General features: G+C 52.9%; 1 protein-coding gene across 1 annotated transcript in view; it reads left to right on the top strand.

The window, feature by feature from the left end:
* The window catches only part of Cacng2 (calcium voltage-gated channel auxiliary subunit gamma 2), a 126,321-nt gene extending 109,105 nt beyond the window's left edge, over window positions 1-17,216 (top strand). The window contains exons 3-4 of the mRNA XM_028871063.2: window positions 15,056-15,196; window positions 16,548-17,216. Coding sequence (XP_028726896.1) covers window positions 15,056-15,196; window positions 16,548-17,083 — 677 coding nt within the window. The 3' untranslated portion in view covers window positions 17,084-17,216. The remainder of the gene's footprint in view (window positions 1-15,055; window positions 15,197-16,547) is intronic.
* Window positions 17,217-20,577: the final 3,361 nt, after the last annotated feature.

The raw sequence follows: 20,577 nt of genomic DNA, 5'->3' as shown, positions 1-20,577 counted from the left end.
TGAGTCCCAAGATCTGACTTGAGTTCACTGGGCAATGAAAGAGTTCTAGGGTGTGGAATAGATGAGCAAACAGTTTCTGCAAAGGATGAGACAGGAAATGTTCTCAGCTGTTCAAGGCACAGTGGCTCCATCCTTGCCACAGACACTGGAACCTTTGAATAAATGCCCCTCTTCTTTTTTTTTTTTTTTTTTTTTTTTAAAAAATGCTTGCTTTATTTAACTTTCTGAATAGGTGGTACATTCATATGATTAAAAACACATTTTATACCAAAAATACAATGCCACAGTACACACACATGCCCTCCCTCCTTGGCTTTTCTATTTCCATCCACACTTTTTTTTTTTTTAAATATGCCAGCATATACAAATATAAAGCCTTCTTTCTCTCTGTCTTTACTTGGAGTGACATCACATACACACCATCTGCTTTTTATCACCTAATATTCAATGGCCACATATCACCAGATAGCTTTTTCACTTTAGTGGTTGCTTGGTATCCTTACTGTGGCTGTCATTATTTAGTTGAGCAGTACCATTCTCGGGCATTTGGGTGGTTTCTAGACCTTGTCCACATGTCATTACATGTTTGTATACGTACATCTCTACAGTAAGTATTCAAAAGTGAAAGACTACACACACAGAGTTTGGAAAGGCACTGACTCAGATGCTGCCCTCCAGTTCACATACCATCTACCGATGGACAGTGCTTGCTCACCCACATCACCATCAGAGACGGCATTCAAATGCTAGACTCGGATGTTCTGATAGAATATAAATTTAAAATATTCATTTGCTGCCTAACTATATAAAATGAACAACTTTTAATACAGGAAGGAGTTTCCTGAACTTTGTCCACTTTTACCACATGGCCATTAGAACCTCACCTGTTAGAAGGATGAATCCGTAAGTGTGAGGAGTGGCATATTCTTCCAATTGGTTTTTTGAAATGCCCCTCTTCTTAAAGGTCTCTCATGTAGCCCAGGCTAACCTTAAACTTTCTGTAGAGCCGAGGATGGCCTTCAACTTCTGATTCCCTTTCTTCCACCTCCCCAGTGCTGGCATGAGCCACTATGCCTGATTTTTATTGGACGTCACTTGTTAAGGAAAAATTGATACAGGATTCTTCGTGGCACTTTCCATGAAAGTGCATTCACAAAAGCACGCAGCAGCCTGCCTAGGATGGTGTGGGTGCGCTGGCCCTGCGCTATATGATGTGGTAGTCTGAGCTAGACAGCTTGGTTTGGGAAAGGTCAAAGCCACCGCTTCTGTCATTCTACGAAGCCAGGGGAGCTGGGAGGCGGGGATGATTTCTCTAGAAGGGCCCTTGCCCTCATACATCTTTTACGGTTCAAAAGCCCCTCTCACCCCCTGCCTCTATTCCCATCTCAGGTCTTATCACCCCACACTGCAGTTTTCCTGGTCTGCACTCAGCATCCTGGCAAGACAGACGTTTCTTAGTCTCTGACCCATGCATGTCTTCACCCCCATCCAGCACACCCCCATCCCCACGTCCGACAGGGAGTCGGGGTCTGGTAACATGCGTCTCTGGAAGACCAAGGAAGTGACTCGATAGGCAAATGGGGTAAATCATGGTGAAATACCACCAGGGACAAAGCAAGCTTCAGGGACTTCCAGAAGAATTGCTGAGGGCCAGCGAGGTGGGTGGGGCTCACCTGCAGGTGGGTGGAGCCTGTGTCAGCCCTGAGCCTGGGTTAGTTAACCCTACCACCTTAGCTAAGCCTCCCACTTGAGAGACTCGGAGAGGGACAGAATTAGCCCTGAGGGCTAGCTATCTGGGGAAAGACTAGAGTCCTAAAGCTTACGTATCATGCAGAAGAAGGCAGCCTGGGGTGTTGAGGGAGTCTGGGGTGTAAGGCAGCCTGCTCCCTCTGCCATGTTCCCCACAGAGGTCTTCCCAAAAGTGTTTCCTAAAGACGTTACCAGCGTGTAAACTGTGGTTCCAAAAGGAGCATTCATTCATTCGCCGTGGCATAGTTACTAAGCACCCACCGTGTACTAGGCTGTGGGTGGGTACTATCGTCAGTACTCAGGATCTCGGGGTGAACCGAACAGACAGCTGGGGCCTTTGGGAAGGCGGGGGCCCCCCAATGGAGGCAAGAAGCCGTGAGCAAGAGCCTGAGATGGCCTCAGAGAATGGAGTGTGATGGGGAAAGACGGGGGAAGGGGTGTTACCTAGCTAAGGGACCAAGACATCCTTTCTGAATGAGGAAAAGGGAAACGGTGAGAGGATTTCTTGGGAAGAGACAGCCTAGTGATGAAACCCACCAAGGATAGGTGTTGAGGCAAGAACAGTACCCCATCTTTGGGTAACACAAGCAAGGCCGGGCTAGCTGGAGTCCAGTCTGCAGCTTAAGCTAGTAGAGACACAGAAGGGTCCCAGCCTAGTGGGTCTGGGGAGATGGTCAGATACCCTTCTGAGTGAGATAGGGCCTGGTCTGGAAAGGGCTGTTGGCGATCGGGGAAGGGGGCTGAAGGGAGTCAGGGAGGCCCGTCCCAGCTTTGAGGGGCAGACCCGGTGCAGACCAGAGAGGGGTGAAGCAAGGTGAAACCAGCAGAGTTGGGGCAGCCAGAGACTGGGGCGGGCGGAGGGCCGGGCACCTGATAGAAGGCTCGACATTGAACCCCAAGGAGAGAGCTCTGAACGGGGCAGAGTGGAAGGCGGGGAGAGAAGCCATCCAGGGCAATGGGAAGGGTTCGGCCAATGGAGACACCAGAGCCTGGCCGCTCAAGGCAGCTCTGCCTTTAGACCTCTGGACTAGAAAAGACAGTGGCCACACAGGGTGGACTCCAGAAAGGCAGTGAGGGCCCCAGTGGTTACAAGGTCACAAACAGCCTGTCTGTCTTACTGTTCCTGTTGCTATGGTGAAATACCCTAACAAGAGAACCTCAAGGGAGGTCATCCTCATTCTGACTCACAGTTCAAGAAGACAGCCCACCACGGCAGGAGAGGCAAGGCAGTGGGAGCCTGAGGCTGCTGGCCCTGTCACATCCATAGTCAGGAAGCAGAGAGGAGAGTGATGAACCCAAACTGCCACTCAGCTCCCCTCCTCCTCTGACGCAATTCAGGATCCCAGCCAGGGAATGGTGCCACCCACAGTGGGCAGTTCTTCACACCTCAATAAAGCCAAGATGACCCAGACAGGCATGCATACCCAGAGGCTCCTCTCCATCAAGTAGAGAACACTAACCATGACACCACCCAACTCTGCTCCACTCAGGGGAGGGTCAGACCTGTGCCAACCCCGGCTCCCTGCACCCACCCAGCCCAGGGCTAGCTGAAGCCACTCTTCTGGGATGACGTAAGCTCTGAAGATATACAAGTGTGAGCTGAATAGAGCTCGGGCCTAACCAGACAAGCCCAATGTCGCACAAGCCCACCAAGGGTGCTTACCTGGGCTCCTGGGGCCGGAGAGCACATTAGTGCTCAAGAGAGGTGAGGGCAAAGCTGCCCAAGGCCTGGTCTCGCATCCAGTTCAAGTACCAGCTCAGCCCTGACCTACCAGGTACCTTCACCTCTCGGACCAAAATCACCTGGCGGTAAAAATGAGGATATCACCTACCAAATAGCATCATGAGTGAGGGTCAGGAGTTGCAGTGAAACATCTATTCCTCCATCCCCACCCAGGCCTCCTCATTTTGTTTCTGAATTCAGGTTTGAAATATAATTTGAACAGAGATTATGCCTACTTTTCTAAAACAAACAAATAAACCTCTATAAAGAGCCAGGAGCGGTGTACAAGCCCCAGGAGATGAAGGAAGGAGAATCAGGAGTTCAAGGCCAGCCTAGCTCTGGCTCCACCCTCTTCCTCAAATAAAAGCTATGAGCTTCTTCCATGCATGCATTCAGTCAGCTCACCTTCACAGAGCCTCGCTGTGTCCCAGGCACGACGCTAAGTGCTGGGAAGCAGGAGAAAATGCAGTAGAGCAAACCCTGGTCTGGTCAAAGGAGGCACTGAAGAGGTGAGCGAGCTTAAAAAGCCCCTTAGGTGTGTGAGGACTACAGTGCCACAGAGCCAGAGCCGGAGGGTAGGGGAGATGGTTGTTTTCATACAGCGTGACCAGGGAAGGCTTCTCAGAAGAGCTAGCATTCAGGTTGGTATAAGCCCCTCTCGCGTCCCATAGATGCCAAGTTCTGTGCCCAGGCCACTCAGGTTTCACTAACGCGATAGAGGTATGAGGAAAGGGGCGGGGCCAGCAAAGCGGGCTTTCTCCCAGCAGCTCTGCCCAATCCACAGAGGATGACTGCTGGGACATCTGAGCCCCTTTTCCATGTTCTGAACTCACGCCGAAGAAAGCAGATGCGTGAGCAGAGGTGGGGGCGGGGTGTGGCTCTGCCCTTCCGTCCCTTTTGTCACTGGCCTTTAGGCTCTTCCCAAGCCCAAGCCCATTGTAAGATGAGCCACACTAGGGGGAGCTTAGCCCTGTCAAACCTGCACCTCCTTTTTCCTGGGGGGCCTTAAGCCTCCGAAGAAGAAGCTGCCACCCTAGAGACAAGTGTATCTTCCTCCTTCCCTTCCAAGTGTGAAGACTCACAGTCTTCCAGTCCTCCTTGGAGCAGCCTCCTTCCTGTAAGCCCGGCCCTCCTCCAGGTGCTGAGGACCTGGAAGCCGACAGCTGCGGAGGCCTGGCCTCAGGCACTTAAGATTTGCAATCAAGGAAATCAGCAAGTTCATCACAAAGCGCGTGAGACTGCCACACTGAGTCCAGCAGGAAGGGGGAGGCCCCCCTGCCAGGGTCAGGATGGGGCTGACAGCACTCGCCGGGAGTTTGAGCAATAATCTGAAGAACCAGAGAGGGGTCAGTGTGCCACCTCCACCCTCCTTGTTCACCCAGGGCGACTTGGGACAGAGGAATACAGAGGGTTCTAGAAGGGCGTGACTAGACAGGAGTCTAAAGCTCAGCTCCTGGTCAGCAGAGGAAACAGGGTGCATCTGCTCACAAGCCGCTATCCAGCCTTCTTCCCAAGGGCCTGGTGCAAGGAAGGGTCTTCCTGAGGGGAGAGATGGATGGATGCATGCATGCATGCATGCATGCATGGTCTTCATCCCTGACCCACCATCAATCCTGGGGCAGAGTCCAGGGCCTCAGTAATGTGGGAATAACCTTGGATTCCCCTCACCCACCTCCTGGTTCCCAATACTTTTTGCTAAGTGTGATGGTTGTGGGCCTCGCCTCAACTGCCCCCGCTAGAGATGGATGGCCACGCTGTCCCACCCAGTACTGTGGACCATAGGATGTGCCTGTCATGGTGGCCCCTGCCTCTTCCTTAGTCTGAGCAAGGAAAAGGAGGTGTTGGCTAGAGGCCACCAGCCCCTTTCAAATGTCAGCATATGTTGGGTCTACATCTGTGCCGTGTTCTGTGTCTGGTCCTTGTGTGTCCATGCATCTAAGTATCTGTCTGTCTGTCTGTCTATATCTGCACATGTCCCTTTCTGTGTCAGGGGCAGGCCTCTGTGTGCTAGGGGTGTCTCTGCTATGTCCATAAGACAGAAATTTGTGTTTCTTAGTTCCCCCATGTGGCTTGGAGTGAGAGAAAAAGAATCAGGGCAATTGGTCCCTGTCCACAATCACATATTAAGCACCTACTGTATGCCAGACACCCAAATCAACGCTATTACAGACTTTCATAGCGCAAGACGAATTAGGTGGGATCAGGTCCCCTACTCAACAGTTAGAGCCTGGTGCTAGATCTTGAGGGGAGTGGCCAGCACTAATAACACTGGATCTCACACATACACATACATACACACATGCCTGCACACACCCTCTCACACACAGCAGAACTGGGTACCACACACACGCGCCTGCACATGCATGCCTGCACACACCCTCTTACACACAGCAGAACTGGGTAACACACACACACACACACACACACACACACACACACACATGCCTGCACATGCATGCCTGCACACACCCTCTCACACACAGCAGAACTGGGTACCACACACACACACACACACACACACACACACACACACACACAGCAGAGCTGGGTACCTCACACACAGGGACCACAAGAAGGGACTGAGGGAAAAGGAGCTGAGGACTCCAGACACAGTGACCTAGCACCTCCCCTCAACATGCAGGGTCACACCTGAGTGGGAGGGCCCCTCACCAGAGACGCCCCCTCAGCTTGAGGGAGCAACTGAAGCAGCATTCATTCCCTCCTCAAGCATGGTCAGACCACCAGGTAGGAAAGACACTAACAGCGAGGGGAAAGTAACCACCAGGCGGCCATGGACACACTCAGCCTGGCCACCAGGAGGCCGGGGAACAGAAGAACCACGTGGGCACGGCTGCAGAGGTTCAAATCCAGCTGCCTCTTCAGCGGCCTCCCCAGCCTCGTTTTCAGTGCTATCTCTCGAGGTTGTGGTGCGGATGGAGTGAGCTGGCTTAAGACATCGCTCCTGAGCAGCCAGGATCCCCGTAAGCACTCAGAAGGCATTAGCCATTGTGGTTGCTTAGTGTGGCAGTGTGTGTGACGGCTGCTGCCGTGGTGCAGAAGCAGGCATGAGGACAGAGCTGACGAGCTGACGAGACGGCTTCCCTTTCCCATTGGCTCCTCAAGCCAAAAGTAGCCTTTGGGGGGGCGGGGGTGTGAGGGGGCTGGAGCTGCCGCTATTGCAGGCACACACACACACACACACACACACACACACACACACACACACACCACATCACCGGAGAGGGGCGCACCTCAGGCCCAAGAGCAGCCACCACAGCATCTCTGACACTGGCAGGCTCCGAGACATCGGCTTTGCCCTAAGATGGGACACTACCCACCCTGTGTGTGAGCTGAACAGAGAGCATGCTCAGCATGCTCAGACTCCAGGCCTGGCTGGCTCCTCGGTGTGCTGGGCTCAGCCAGGAGAGGAGAGGCCAGCTGGAAGGCGGCAGGCTGTGAGAGCCAGGATGTGCCACAGTAGGGGGGTGGGAACGGTTAGGGTAAGGAGGGGGTGTGCTCACCAGCAGCCTGGAGGGTAGGGATGTGAAGGAGCCCTCCCCCCCCCCCCCCCCGACCGGGATGAGGGGGATAAGTAATGCTGCTCTTCTCTAAGGCGGGAACAGGCTACTTCCTGTTTGGTCTTTGTCTTTGTTGTTGTTTTTGTTTTCTGTTTCCCTCCTTTGTCCTGTGGTGCTGCCTGTTAAACCCAAGGCCCTGTGTGTGCTAGGCCAGCTCTCTACCTCTGAGCTACAACTCCAGTCCTGGTCTTGGTTTCCGTTAAGATCTCCTCCCTGGAACTCTCCTCTCTACACACAGTGTGCTCCCCCACCCCGTCCTGCTCACAGCCGCCCTCAGCCCAGGCCCAGAGACTGTTTGCCTGGAATGAGGGCAGGGATGAAACTAGGTTTCCAGCCAATACAAGGTCACCCTCCCACCTTGGAGGATGTCCCCTCCCTATTCCTCCTTCTGTCCTTACCTCCACTTATCCGATCAGGCGTTCAAGGGTTTCCTAGGATGCTGAGCTTGGAGTAAACGGGGATTTGAGGTGCCAAGGTCTAAGTTGGAGAGTTGGAACAGAGGGGCCTCAATTCCAGATGGCCATGCTCTGTGGTCTTAGCCAAGTCACTCAGTATCTCTGAGCCTCCGATGAATAAGTAATCGTTCGCTAGCACTCCCCAGCCACCACGGGGAACAACATGAGGGAAGTCCCTGAGTTGACCTTTGCCCCCTACAGTTTTTGGAGTAAAAGAACATCATCAAAACTCTTGAATGCAGGGTTCCCGGAGGGCCACCCAGCCCTGTGCCTCCATTTCACAAATAAGGGGGAAATTGAGATCCAGAAAAGGAAATGCTGTTCAGGACACTTTCTGGGAACAGAATCCGGGTGTATTCTCCTGTCACGCATCCTTTGCCCAACCCTTCAGCAGAGTCTAAGGGACAGGGACCTTCCCCCAGAAGTCAGAGCAGTCAGGGAGTCTAGTTGTCACATCCCACTGCAAGGAACTATCTCCAGGCCCTGGCTAGCAGCCAATCAGTGCAGGGCAGCACCAGCCTCCTGCCCTGGCACGGGCCAGTTCCACTCAATCCTCAGTCTCATTTCAGTGCTCCTTGGCTTTGTGGCTGCTGAATCACAGCCTGCACTTAACGAACACCCACCTCAGGAACCCAAATCCCAAGAGAGGGCCAGCAACACTGCGCAGCCTGTCACCAAAACTGACAGCCCAAGTTCAATGCCTGGGACCCAAATGGTGGAAGTTGTTCTATGACCTCCACTCATATACCACAACACACCCTACATCATAGATAGATAGATAGATAGATAGATAGATAGATAGATAGATAGAGTGGATGGATGATGGATGGATGGATGGATGGATGGATGGATGGATGGATGGACAGAGATATATGGATAGATAGGTAGATAGAGTGGATGGATGATGGACAGATGGATGGATGGATAGAAGATAAATAGATAGATAGATAGATAGATAGATAGATAGATAGATAGATAGATAGAAGATGGGTAGATGGATAGATGGATGGACAGACAGATATAGGATGGATAGATAGGTAGACGGATAGATGGATAGATGGATGGATGATGGACAGATGGATGGATGGATAGAAGACAGACAGACAGACAGATAGATAGATAGATAGATAGATGATTTAGATCTTTTATTATTTTTAAAGCCCATGAGAAACAACAGCCACACTCATTCTCCTGTCATAACAGCAGCATCTCCCGACCCCCTGGGGACATGCCCTGAACTTGTTGCCCAGGCTCCTCCCCACAGCAGTTGAGAGGCTGGCTAGACGCCTTCCTGATCTCTACACATAGAGCTGGGGAAACTGAGGCACGGGGCCAGGCAGTATGGCCAGCAGAGATGCTCAGACAGCTGTCTCCCGGACCTGAGTGATGGTCACAGTCTTCACACACAGCAGAACATGGGGGAGTGACTGGCATAGTGCCAGCACAGCTAGCCCCCCCCCCCCCGCCCCCCCCATGGTCCCTGTGCCAGCACATCTTCCACGAGGCGTCGTCGTCGCAGGGAACAAATGGGCGCTGACCACTCAACTGTGTCCCCAACCTGACAGCAGCCTGATTCGTCTTCACAGCGACCCTGAAGTAGCTACACTGTTTCCCCAGCATATAGATGGGAAAGCCAGGCAGAGACCACACCACCGCCAGTGAGGCAGCCTGCGCCTGTGCCTAAGAGCTCTCTCTCTCTCTCTCTCTCTCTCTCTCTCTCTCTCTCTCTCTCTCTCTCTCTCTCCCTCCCTCTCTCTCTCTCTCTCCCTCCCTCCCTCCTTCATTCCCTTCCTCTCTCCCTTGTAAACCTCTCTGCACCTCTTTCCCTTTCTCCTTTCTCTTTCCAACACGTGTGCGCGCACACAGACAGACAGACAGACACACACACACCCACACACACACACACCTTCTATTTCATATCCAGTTTCATGGTTGTTTACCACACCAGCCAATTGGAACAAAAAGGGGGTCCGGACAGGATACAAGAGCCTAAGATGTTCTTCCCAGCCTAGCACATCTAACACCCGATCCCATTAAATTGGATCAAGTCCCAGTGAGCTAACATTCATAGAGTTCAACACTGCGCAGAGACTGGGGAGTTGCCCTCAGTGTGCTAACCACTGTGACTACTGGGGTACAAGCCAGGGGGATGGTTAGGATGGCAATCTGGCCTGGGGGGGAAAGATCTCAGGGACACAGGATCATCACAACAGTGGGGACCTTGGGGGTTCCCTAGTGCAGGGCCAGCGGAGTGCAGACCTGGGGCCAGCGAAGAGAAAGACAAACAGAAGAGCCAGCAGCAGGCCCGATTTCCTAAACCTTCCCCCCACCCCGTTCACTGAGTGCCACCCACCCATGCCACCCGCCCACTCTGCCAGATGGAGAAAGGAACAGCATGGCCTCTGTGCTGCTGTCCACCAGCCGTGCCCACCCCCAAAGAGCGATTTCACAGTCTGATGGCCGGAGGAATTGGTTCCCTGAGGCCCAAGACCACAAACATGATTTGCCAAGAGACTCTGGCAAAGAGGACCAACAGAGGATGTTGGCCAAGTTTCCCTATTCCCCACCCACCCACCCCAGCTCACCCCTGCTTCCACCCTTGGCAGAGGCAAGAGGCCACTTCCTAAGCATGGGTCTCCCCCAGTGCACAGGGCATTAGTCACTTCCGCCACCAACACAGAAAATACGAATTGAAGTGGGTTGTGGCAGTGCGCACCTGTAATCTCAGCACTCAGAAGGCTGAGGCCAGCCTGGGCTACACAACTGGTTCTAGCCAGGCTAAGCTACAAAGACCCTGTCCAAAAAGTGGGGAGAGGGAAGAGTAAAGGAAAGAGAATCATAAAGTGCCCCCAATACACAAGCACTTCACTTACAAAAAGCCCCTTCATTTCTCCTGGTCACTGCAGCTTAAGAGAAAACCCGTTAGGATTTTCATCTTCTCTGGGCAGTTGCCGCATGCTGGGGATCCCCAGTCCTCAGGCCTTAGGGCTAAGAGCAGGGAGTCCTCATCTGTGTCTATGGAACCCACATGAACAGTCGAACACACATGGCTACTTGGAAGACCTCAGACTAGGGATGTCTAAACCTGGAGTTTCTCCCTCCTCCCTCTCCTCCTCCCTCTCCTCCTCCTTCCTTCCTCCCCTCGTCCTCCCTCTCCTCCTCCCTTCCTCCCCTCCTTTTCCCTCCCCTCCTCCTATCCTCCCTCCCCTCTTCCTCCCCTCCTCTTCTCACCCTCTGGCCTGGCCTGTCTCTCCAAAGTTTGTTCTCTCCTTGCCTCCGAGTTTTCCCAGCCAGCCCACAAGTCTGAAACCACAGGAAAAACTTGTCTTCTCTCCCACTTGGCCGCTCCCCAGGGGTCTCTCAGGCCCGCCCTCCTCTGCCCATATCCTGGAGTGTGCCCACCCTGGAGCGAGCCCCCTGCTGAGGCCAGCAGCCTTCCTCTAGGCCCCTACACTTGACTTTGCTTCTCCAGCCCCTCCCTGTTAGAGTCCCAGTGTATCCCCACACCCTGAAAACAAAGACACACTCCCTACCCTGGCCCACAAGACCCCCAGTGACCCAGGAGGCTCCACCTGGCTCTAACCCTGGCCCTGGCCCTCCTGGCTTCCTCTCTCACAGGTCCTCAAGTGCCTCCATGAGTGCCTGTGAGTCACTGAACACGCCACTCGTCAGACGCCCCACTTGGTGATGCTTCCGTCCCGCAAATGTTGTTGGCAGCTGCCTCCACCCTAACTGTCTGAGCTCATCCCTACATCCCTCTCTCAGGGCAGCCCTCCCTGATTCAGCTCAGAGGACGTACAGAGACTAGGCAGGGGAATGCCATGGTTAGATGGACACATCTGGAATCACAGCACTTGGACAGATGGACAGATAGACCTCTCTAGGCCTCAGTTTCAGCCATTGTGTAACAGAAGTGAAGTTCTCCATTGGCTGGAGGAGGCAGCGAGGGCCTAAAGCGGTGTCTGCCACACTTCCAGTTCTCAGGACGGGAGCCCCTCTCTCTCTCTCTCTCTCTCTCTCTCTCTCTCTCACACACACACACACACACACACACACACACACACACACACACACACACACACGGTGCCCCATAGGTACCTTTCTGTAGGAACACTTCATCTTGGCTCTGTTACTGTCTGGTGACATATATGTCCCTCACCAGGACAGAGTTCCGTAAAGATGGGGCCAGGCTTGTTTTCATGCATCCGGGAACTGGGCACAGGGGTGGCACTCCCACCAGGCACGAGCAAAGAACCCTCCACCTGAGACAACCATCCCTGTCTCAGTGAGGTGTGCACTGTCAACCAGAAGGGCCCGGCCACAGCCACCGGGCAGAATACCACGCACCAAGGCCAGCTTCCAAGGGCTGGTGAGAGCTTTTAAAAGGCAGACCTTGAAAGGCACACCATTCTCACAGCAGAAGAGCCAGAGCTGGGTGTCTGGCTGTCTTGAGTCCCTTTGTATCAGGGCAGTCTCCTCTGACAAACACAGGCATGCTGTGGGCAGGAAGAGCGACATCCTTGGAGAAGAGGGACAGAGTCTTCCCTCTGTATCCATATGAAAAGGGCAGAATCATCTATGTAACAATCCACAGTGCAAATGGAACCAGAGTCCAGTTCTGCCCACCTCCCAGTTCTCTCCTAAGCTCCTGGGAGTGCCATGGTACTGTTCTGGATTAGAAACCCTGCTCACTGGGCAGTAGTGGCACATGTCTTTAATCCCAGTGCTCAGGAGGCAGAGAGAGTCAGGCAGATCTCTCTGAGGTCTAGGCCAGCCTGGTCTACACAGTGAGTTCCAGGACAGCCAGGGCGGTCACACAGAGAAACCTTGTCTCAGGAAAAGGAAGGAAGGGAGGAAGGGAGGGGGGAGAGAGGGAGAGAGGACCTGCTTACTAGCTGGGTAGCCTTAAACAAGTAGCCCCACCTCTCCGAACTAAGTTTTCTCCTCTCTAAATTACAGCAAAATTGTAATGTGTATTAGGTCCCCACTCAGGACCCAGCACAAAGGGGCCTCTCTCTTCTCTCCAGGCTGTCAGTAAACACCCACCATCACTGTGTGCCTGTACTGATGAAAATCAAGGAAGCTGCGAACTGCTGTGTGTGTGCGTGCGTGCGTGCGTGCGTGCGTGCGTGCGTGTATGTACACACAGGAGTGCTTGGGTTGAGGGTCCAGTTTGAAATAGAGTGCACATTCTAAGAAATAGCTTAGAAGAGAACACATTTCCCTAAGGCCTGGGGAGGAAAGCAGCCCTGTCCCCAGGGTGCTGAGACTTCAGAGTTAAGTCAGTAAGTAAGATAGCCCAACTTCCATCTGTGGCCTGCCTGGACATAGAGCTCTGCATGCCTTCAGGTCCCCTGCCCCCACCCTAAAACTGTCTGCTCACTGAAGAGCAGTAGTGAGCAGCTAGACTCTACCATAGGTGAGGGGTGGGGTTACAAGGAACTCCCTAAAATCCTGTTTGAAAGCCCAGGTCTGTCCCCTTTAATATCAGCACCGCAGAAGCAGGCAGAGCTCTGTGAATTTGAGGACAGCCTGGTCTACATAGTGATTTCCAGGATAGCCTGGATTACATAGAAAGACTCTGTCTCAAAAAAAATAGAGGGGGGGGGCGAGAGGGAGGGAGGGAGGGAGGGAAGAAGGAAGGAAGGAAGGAAGGAAGGAAGGAAGAAAGGAAGGAAGGAAGGAAGGAAGGAAGGAAGGAAGGAAGGAAGGAAGGAAGGAAGGAAGGGGAGGAAGAGTAACTGTCCCGTAGCTAGCATGGCAATGCATATCTATAATCCCTGCACTTGAGACTGAGGTGGGAAGATCCCTGGTTCAAGGCCAGCGTGGGCTACATAGTGAGAGCCTGGAGAGAGAGAGAGAGAGAGAGAGAGAGAGAGAGAGAGAGAGAGAGAGAGAGAGAGAGAGAGAGAGAGGAGGCTTTCTTTGGCCACCCAAAGGGACAAGAATAGGGACACATCTGGCATCTTCACCCCCAAACTATACCATAACCAATCCCTGGGCTTGGTTCAAAGGACCTATGCCTTACAGGCCCCAACTTCCTTAGAAGCCATTGAGGGAGCTGTAGAGCCCCCAGGGCCTAGTGGCTCAGGTCTCGCATCCTAGCACTCAGAAAGCTGAGGCAGACAGATCGTAAATTCAGCGAGCTCCGGAGCGAGTTCAAGGACAATCTAGACCCTGTCTGGAAAGGAAAAGGAGAACTGAGGGTGCAGATCAGTGGTAGGGTACTTCCTTAGGATGTGGGGGGCCTTGGGTTCAATCTACAGCACTGGGAGGGGTGCTGGGGGGCGGGGGGAGGTAGCCACAGGGGAGGCAGCCACAGCATCTAAGCAGACATCTTCTCCTTGGCCTTCAGCTCCACCCCTGCCTGGTCACAGCTCCAGGGACCTGGAGTCAACTGGGTCATGATGTCACTTGCCATGCAGTTGACTTTGGATAGCGAAAGACATATGACTTGGCAGGGACCCTTGGAGCCTCCGCAGACTGGCATTCACTGAAGGCTGATTCCCACACACAGCCCCACCCAGCCACACCCCCTGTGTGTCCGTGCCCTCTCGCTGCCCCTCTTTCCCTTAAGCTGCTCTATCTGTGCATCCTGCCAGCCAGGCCTTCCTTGCTCCCTCATCCCAAGGCCCTGAGCATCCTTTTCCACTTTCTCTTTGCAATGAGCCTGTCTGCTGCCCCTTCTGGACCACTTTATTGACTCCACGAATACGCACTGGGGGTCTGCTGTGTCTCTGAAAAGAACGAATGAAGAAGAAAGCTATAAAAAAAAGAAGAAGGCACAGCCCTTTGAGCTCTAGAACTTAGGACGAAAATATACACAGAAGCAAGCGTGGAATATGACAACTGTCGTTTACTGTCCTGTGAGCCTATTTTATAAATCCATCACCTGAACGGACTCATTTAACCCTCACGAAGCTCCCTGGAGACAGACCACCCCTGTCTTACTGAGGTGGGGACACACAGGATGACATCCCCAAGCGTGAATAGCGAACAGAGGCTACAGTCAGATTTCATCCAAGCCCTGTGACTCCACCTGCCTCCTAATGTGCTCAGGTGCCCTCGGGCATCAAGGAGGTGGCTTGTAGATTTTGTATAAAGAAGTCAGGGAAGGTGTTATGGAGGAGGAGACTTTGAACTGGGTTTTGACAGATGAGTAGAAGTTTGCAGAGGGCAAGAGAACAGGAAAGGCACCCCAGTAAGGAAGCTAAGCACGGCATGAAATGATACATCCCAGGAGGTTGGCTTGCCAGGGCAAGAAAACATGGAGGCTGGAGCAGGTGAAGGCCCAGCGACACAGGCCCTGTGTACCTGACAGGTGCTACAATCTGGTCCTAAAGGTCATGGAGAGCCTTTAGGGGACTTTGAGCTGGGCAAGGACCCTCCTTCCTTCCCTTCCTCACACTGCTAAGACACCTGGACTCCAGGGCTGCCCTCATGAAGCCCTGAACCCTGTGTGCTGGCCCCCCACCCACCCAGCCTCCCCGCATCCTTCCATCTCCCAGCCCTTTCTCCCTCACTGAGCCTCTGCGCTCTGTGTCCCACAGGGGCCGTGAGGGCCTCGAGTATCTTCCCGATCCTGAGTGTGATCCTGCTCTTCATGGGTGGCCTCTGCATCGCAGCAAGCGAGTTTTACAAGACACGCCACAACATCATCCTGAGCGCTGGCATCTTCTTCGTGTCTGCAGGTAAGGCGGGGATGTGCCTCGAGAGAACGGGGGTGTGGAATCTCCTACAGGCTGGGTCCCCGGGGAAGGCTGAGCTGAGGCCCCTGGTGCACAGACCCCCCCCCCCGTTCCCATGCCCAGTGCCCCATCTTCCTCCCACCGCTGGAGGAAAAGGCTGACGTCCCACGTGCCCTCTGTCTTCCCAGCACAAGCAAACTGAGGAAGAGGCAGAGAGAGAGAAGCACCAAGGGACCCACCCTTCCCCAATCTGTCCCAGACGATACCCAGCTGCACCCTTGGAAGCCAAGGAAGACTGGCACTCCCCTCCCCCCTGCACCATCCCCACCAGTCGAGCAGGCTCCCACTATCTCAGCTGTCACGTGACCTAGCACAAGGGCTTCAGATGCCCAAGGAGCAAGAACTGTATCGTAAGCCATTTAATAAGCCTGGCTGCCACCTAAGAGCACACTGACCGTATCCCAAGTGCTTTCTCTCTCAAGAAACATTCACTGGGGTCTTGCAGGAGTAAGGGAATAAGACCTTGCCTTAGCCCCAGATTGCCGATTGGAAAACTCGGACTATGGCCACGGTGGCCATAGGCTTCGGGGGCCCCCCTGCCATTCCAGCTGCGGATGGAGCACGATGTTCAAGCCGCTCTCCTTGCTCTGTGTCCCCATCTGCCCCCTGTTTATGGAGTGCTCAGTTAACAGTATCTATTGCTATCCCTACCCCATGCTTCACATGCAGACACCTCTGTCTGTCCATGTTTGCCGACACTGGCCCCTCCCCTCGTGACTTTATGAACCATCAGCATGATAAGATATTAAAGCAGGGCCAGCAAGACGGCTCACTGGGTAAGGAATCTTTCCACCAAGCCTTAGGGCCCCAAGTTTCATTCCTGGGACTCACACAATAAAAGGAGAGGACCAACTAACTCCCAGAAGGTATCTGACCTCCACACCCAAGCCACGGTTCACTCGAACCCAAATAAAGAAGAAACGAACAAGTTTAAAACTTGAGATAGCCAGGGGCAGTGGTGGTGGCACATGCCTTTAATCCCAGCACTCAGGTGGATCTATGTGAGTTCAAGGACAGCCTGGGCTACAGAGTGAGTTCCAGGACAGGCTCAAAGCTACACAGAGAAACCCTGTCTCAAAAAAAAAAAAACAAAAAACAAAAAAACCCCTGAGATAGTAATAGGAAGCTTCGGGGTCTACCCTCCCACGTCCATCTATTCATGGAAATGCAAAACCAAGCCCCACCCCGCGCCTCTCCCCTACCACACACACACACACACACACACACACACACACACACACACCCAGCATCTCGGGCTCTTCTCTCTGACCTCCCCCCCCCCTTTCCCCTGCAGGTCTGAGTAACATCATCGGGATCATCGTGTATATATCAGCCAATGCGGGAGACCCCTCCAAGAGTGACTCCAAAAAGAACAGCTACTCCTACGGCTGGTCCTTCTACTTCGGGGCCCTGTCCTTCATCATCGCCGAGATGGTCGGGGTGCTGGCCGTGCACATGTTTATCGACCGCCACAAACAGCTGCGGGCCACGGCCCGTGCCACCGACTACCTCCAGGCCTCCGCCATCACCCGCATCCCTAGCTACCGCTACCGCTACCAGCGCCGCAGCCGCTCCAGCTCGCGCTCCACCGAGCCCTCTCACTCCAGGGACGCCTCGCCCGTGGGCGTGAAGGGCTTCAACACCCTGCCGTCCACGGAGATCTCCATGTACACCCTCAGTAGGGACCCCCTGAAGGCTGCCACCACACCCACCGCCACCTACAACTCGGACAGGGATAACAGCTTTCTCCAGGTCCACAACTGTATCCAGAAGGACAGCAAGGACTCTCTCCACGCCAACACAGCCAACCGCCGGACCACGCCCGTATGAAGACCGTGGAACCGGGGCACGGGACCTGGGAGGCTTGGCCCGCGGGCGGGGGAGGGACCGCAGCAGCCCCCACGGGGAGACCTTCCACACACAAAAACAAACAAACAAGCAAACAAACGAACAAACAAACAAACAAACAAAAAACAAAAAAAAAGAGAAAAACATAGCAAGTAAATTATTTAAAAAAAAAAAAAAAGAACAAAATACAAGAGGAACAAAAATCAAAACCACAGGCTATGCGGGGGGAAAATATAACCGAGGGAAGACAAACTTTAAACAAAGCAAGAGGGATAAAATTAAAATAGAAAATAAATCTAAAAGAAAATGCATGATTTCCCATGTACCATTATTTTAACATTTAATAAAAACCAATTTAAATGAAAAAAAATAAAAGGGAATCAAGATAATGTAAAGCAAAAAAAAAAAAGACAAAAAAACAAAAAAAATGAAGAAAGCAAGAGAGTATTTATTAGGGTTTTATGTTGCCTTTGTTTTTGTTCTTGTTTTGTTTTAACTGCAGGGAGAGTTTAAAAATATAAACACATTCTTTTCCCTTTAACCCCAGAGGGTCCAGCCTCCCGGGGAGAGGAAGGGTAGAGACTCAGGGCCCCCGGGGCCAGGGGAGCAATGGTCACTGCCAAGCCCCTGGATCCCTGGCTGGGCCCTGGGATGCTGGGCAAGTTCAATGGCTCTTCAGCCAGCTCTACCCAGCACCAAGGGGGCAGATGCAGGCCTCCAGGTGACCCAAGCCCTTGGCCCGCCCCTGTCCGTCAGGTGCCTGGAGGTGGTGCACTTGGGGCCACCCAGCCCCAGGTTCCCAGTCCTTAATGGTCCTTAATCCACTGTGATGACTTCCTAGGCCTTGGGGAAAGAGGAGGAGAAGGGATGTCTGCGGGAGGCTCCCGGAGAAGCCGGATCCCTGGAATCCTCAGCGGGGAGCTTTGGGGGGTCAGTAACTAGAGCTCCTGTCCTCGGAGGCAGGAGACGCCCACCCCCAAAGGATATAGAGCAGCCGTCCCTTCTCATCCCTCACCCCAGGGCCACTAGATGACCCTGGGGCGATGGTGGACCCCCCACACTCACAGGCCCCCAGCCCCCTGGGAAGGGGGGCTCTTTGACCCTTTGGGGGTCTGTGGACTCGCTGATGCCCCTCTGGGGGCTCAGTGAATCCAACAATGACATTGCAAAAAGGTTTCTTTTTACAAAAGAAAAAGGAAAAAAACAAGTGGTGATTTTTTTTAATAAAAAAACCACAGACTATAAATAAATGTAAATATATAATAAGTGAATTTACTTGCAAGAAAATCAAGTAGTATTTTTTTCTTTTAATTCTTTTTCCAGCTTTAAACTGTGAAAACAAAAATCGGGATAGGGTGGGGGACTTAAAATTTAGCAGGGAACTTGTAAAGTCAAAACAGAAAACAAATATAGAAATCCATTAAAACAAACAAATAAAACCCATTGGGAGAGATGTGAGCTGGGCACAGAGCCAGAGAGAAAGGAGAAAGGGCCTACCATCTTCCTGGGGACTGCAGAAGAGGTCTCTTCTCGCCTGCAGGGAGGTGTGGCTGATGGAGAGAGGAGACACCACCACTACTCCCCTGCTTCCACCCACAGCCACTGTCCCCTAGGCTCAGTGCTGCCCCAACCACTCACGTTCACACTCAGTGAAAACCCTTCCCATCCAGCACACAGCCAGGGGTGTGGCTCAAGGCAGCTGACCTATGCCCTCCGAAGCCATGGAAACCAGCCCAACAGGTCCATCGCTGGCCTTTGTGCTCCTGTGCGCCCCTCACTGTACCTTACATACACACTCGAACACGTGAACACACCACATTCTCGTACACGGAAGGGCTCCCGTCTGTGTTCTCGACTTCATTGCTGTGTGGCCTCTCTGGGCCTTGGCGTCTCACTGTCAGCTCGTGCACAGACTGGCTTGAACTCCAAAGGCCCATTCTTAATCTGCATGTGACTTTTAAGATCTGCCACTAGCCCCATCCAGTGGAAAATGGCCAGGAGCAATCAAAGCACTTCTGATGACATTGAGAGCATTCCTAAATATCTCTCTCTCTCTCTCTCTCTCTCTCTCTCTCTCTCTCTCTCTCTCTCTCTCTCTCTCACACACACACACACACACACACACACACACACACACACACCATGTGCCTCCTCACTGTGTTCCCCAGCCCCCACCCCCACATCCAGTGTCAAAGCAAAAATTCACATATTGTGAGCAACCTATCCTGCCATGAAGACAGAGGGGGATGCACTGTCCCCAAAGTTCCTCATTTACCTTCCTTTTTTGAATGTTCTAACCCCAGTCGTAGTGAGTGGGGGAGGCTTCTTTGAAAGATGGGTCCCCTGCTGTCTTTGGGGTCAGTGAAAAAGCGGGTCTCCTGGGGGTGAAAGATCTCCCTGTATGGAAATTGTTTGCTGAACATTCTCCCAGGCAAATGTCAGCCCAGTTAGGCTTGCACTCCAGAGTGAATTGAGGGAGCACTCAGGTTTCCCCTTCTCCTTCCCCAAGTGGCAAGGGCCAGATCAGACAATAAGGACCAGGCTAACCATTTCCTAGCAGCCCCAGTGAGAGGCTACCCCCCACCCCGAGTGAGAGTCCTGCTCCCCCAGCATCAACTAGCTTCCTGCTTGTCTTTCCTATGCTGACACCAGCCTGCTCTGAGTGTTCTCTGATAGAACTCTCTGGAATTGGAGGGCATGCTGAGGAAGGCTTCTATAGCTTCCTGTCTTGTGTCTGGAAGAGGAACATTCTCCTCTCGGGTCCACACAAGGCAGACCACCTGCTAGTCCAGCCCAGAAGTTCAGGGGAGGCCTCAGGCCCATGGCTCACATCTGTGGGCCCGCTAACATGCAGGGAGGTCAGAGCACCTTCCAAACTGGGCAAAAACAGCACCTTATCCCTCCTCACTCAGCCCTGCCCAAGCCCCAGCAGATTCCATACCACCCCAGATCAAGGCCTAGAGACACAGGAGAAGGCCATACAAATCAACACCTCTCTGTGGAGGAACGGTGGCCCCAGCTCCCTGAGCTCTGGCCAAGTATTTGAGCAGCAACTGGACTTTGTCCCAGGCAGTGAGAACTGGGGTCAGGCCACCCAAAGACTTGTGGGTGAGAGGTGACATCAGCTTGGCTGACCAAGAAAGGGCTAGGGGGCCTGGAGGGAAGGGACAATGCTTCCTGTGATGACTGACAGCTCATGCCCAGCTCTGCTCAATTCAAGAAACCAATTTCCATTTTATTTTCTTGGTGGGTCCTTTTATTTTTTTCCAGACTGTTAACAGAAAAAAAATTTTAAAAAGAAGAAACCTAAAAACAAAACGAAATGACAAAAAACAAAAAATCCTGGTACATGAAATAAAGATTTTTTTTATAGCTTGGTCCTCATGTCCATGAATTCCTTTAACTCCTCATACCCCCATTTAAAGCAGTCCTCAGAGTGGCTATGAACTTTCAGAGTTGAGGGGCGGTGGACTTAG

The sequence above is a fragment of the Peromyscus leucopus genome, chromosome 20 (assembly GCF_004664715.2).
Source record: "Peromyscus leucopus breed LL Stock chromosome 20, UCI_PerLeu_2.1, whole genome shotgun sequence".
NCBI classification, from domain to species: domain Eukaryota; kingdom Metazoa; phylum Chordata; class Mammalia; order Rodentia; family Cricetidae; genus Peromyscus; species Peromyscus leucopus.
This window is presented reverse-complemented; position numbering and strand designations above follow the sequence as displayed.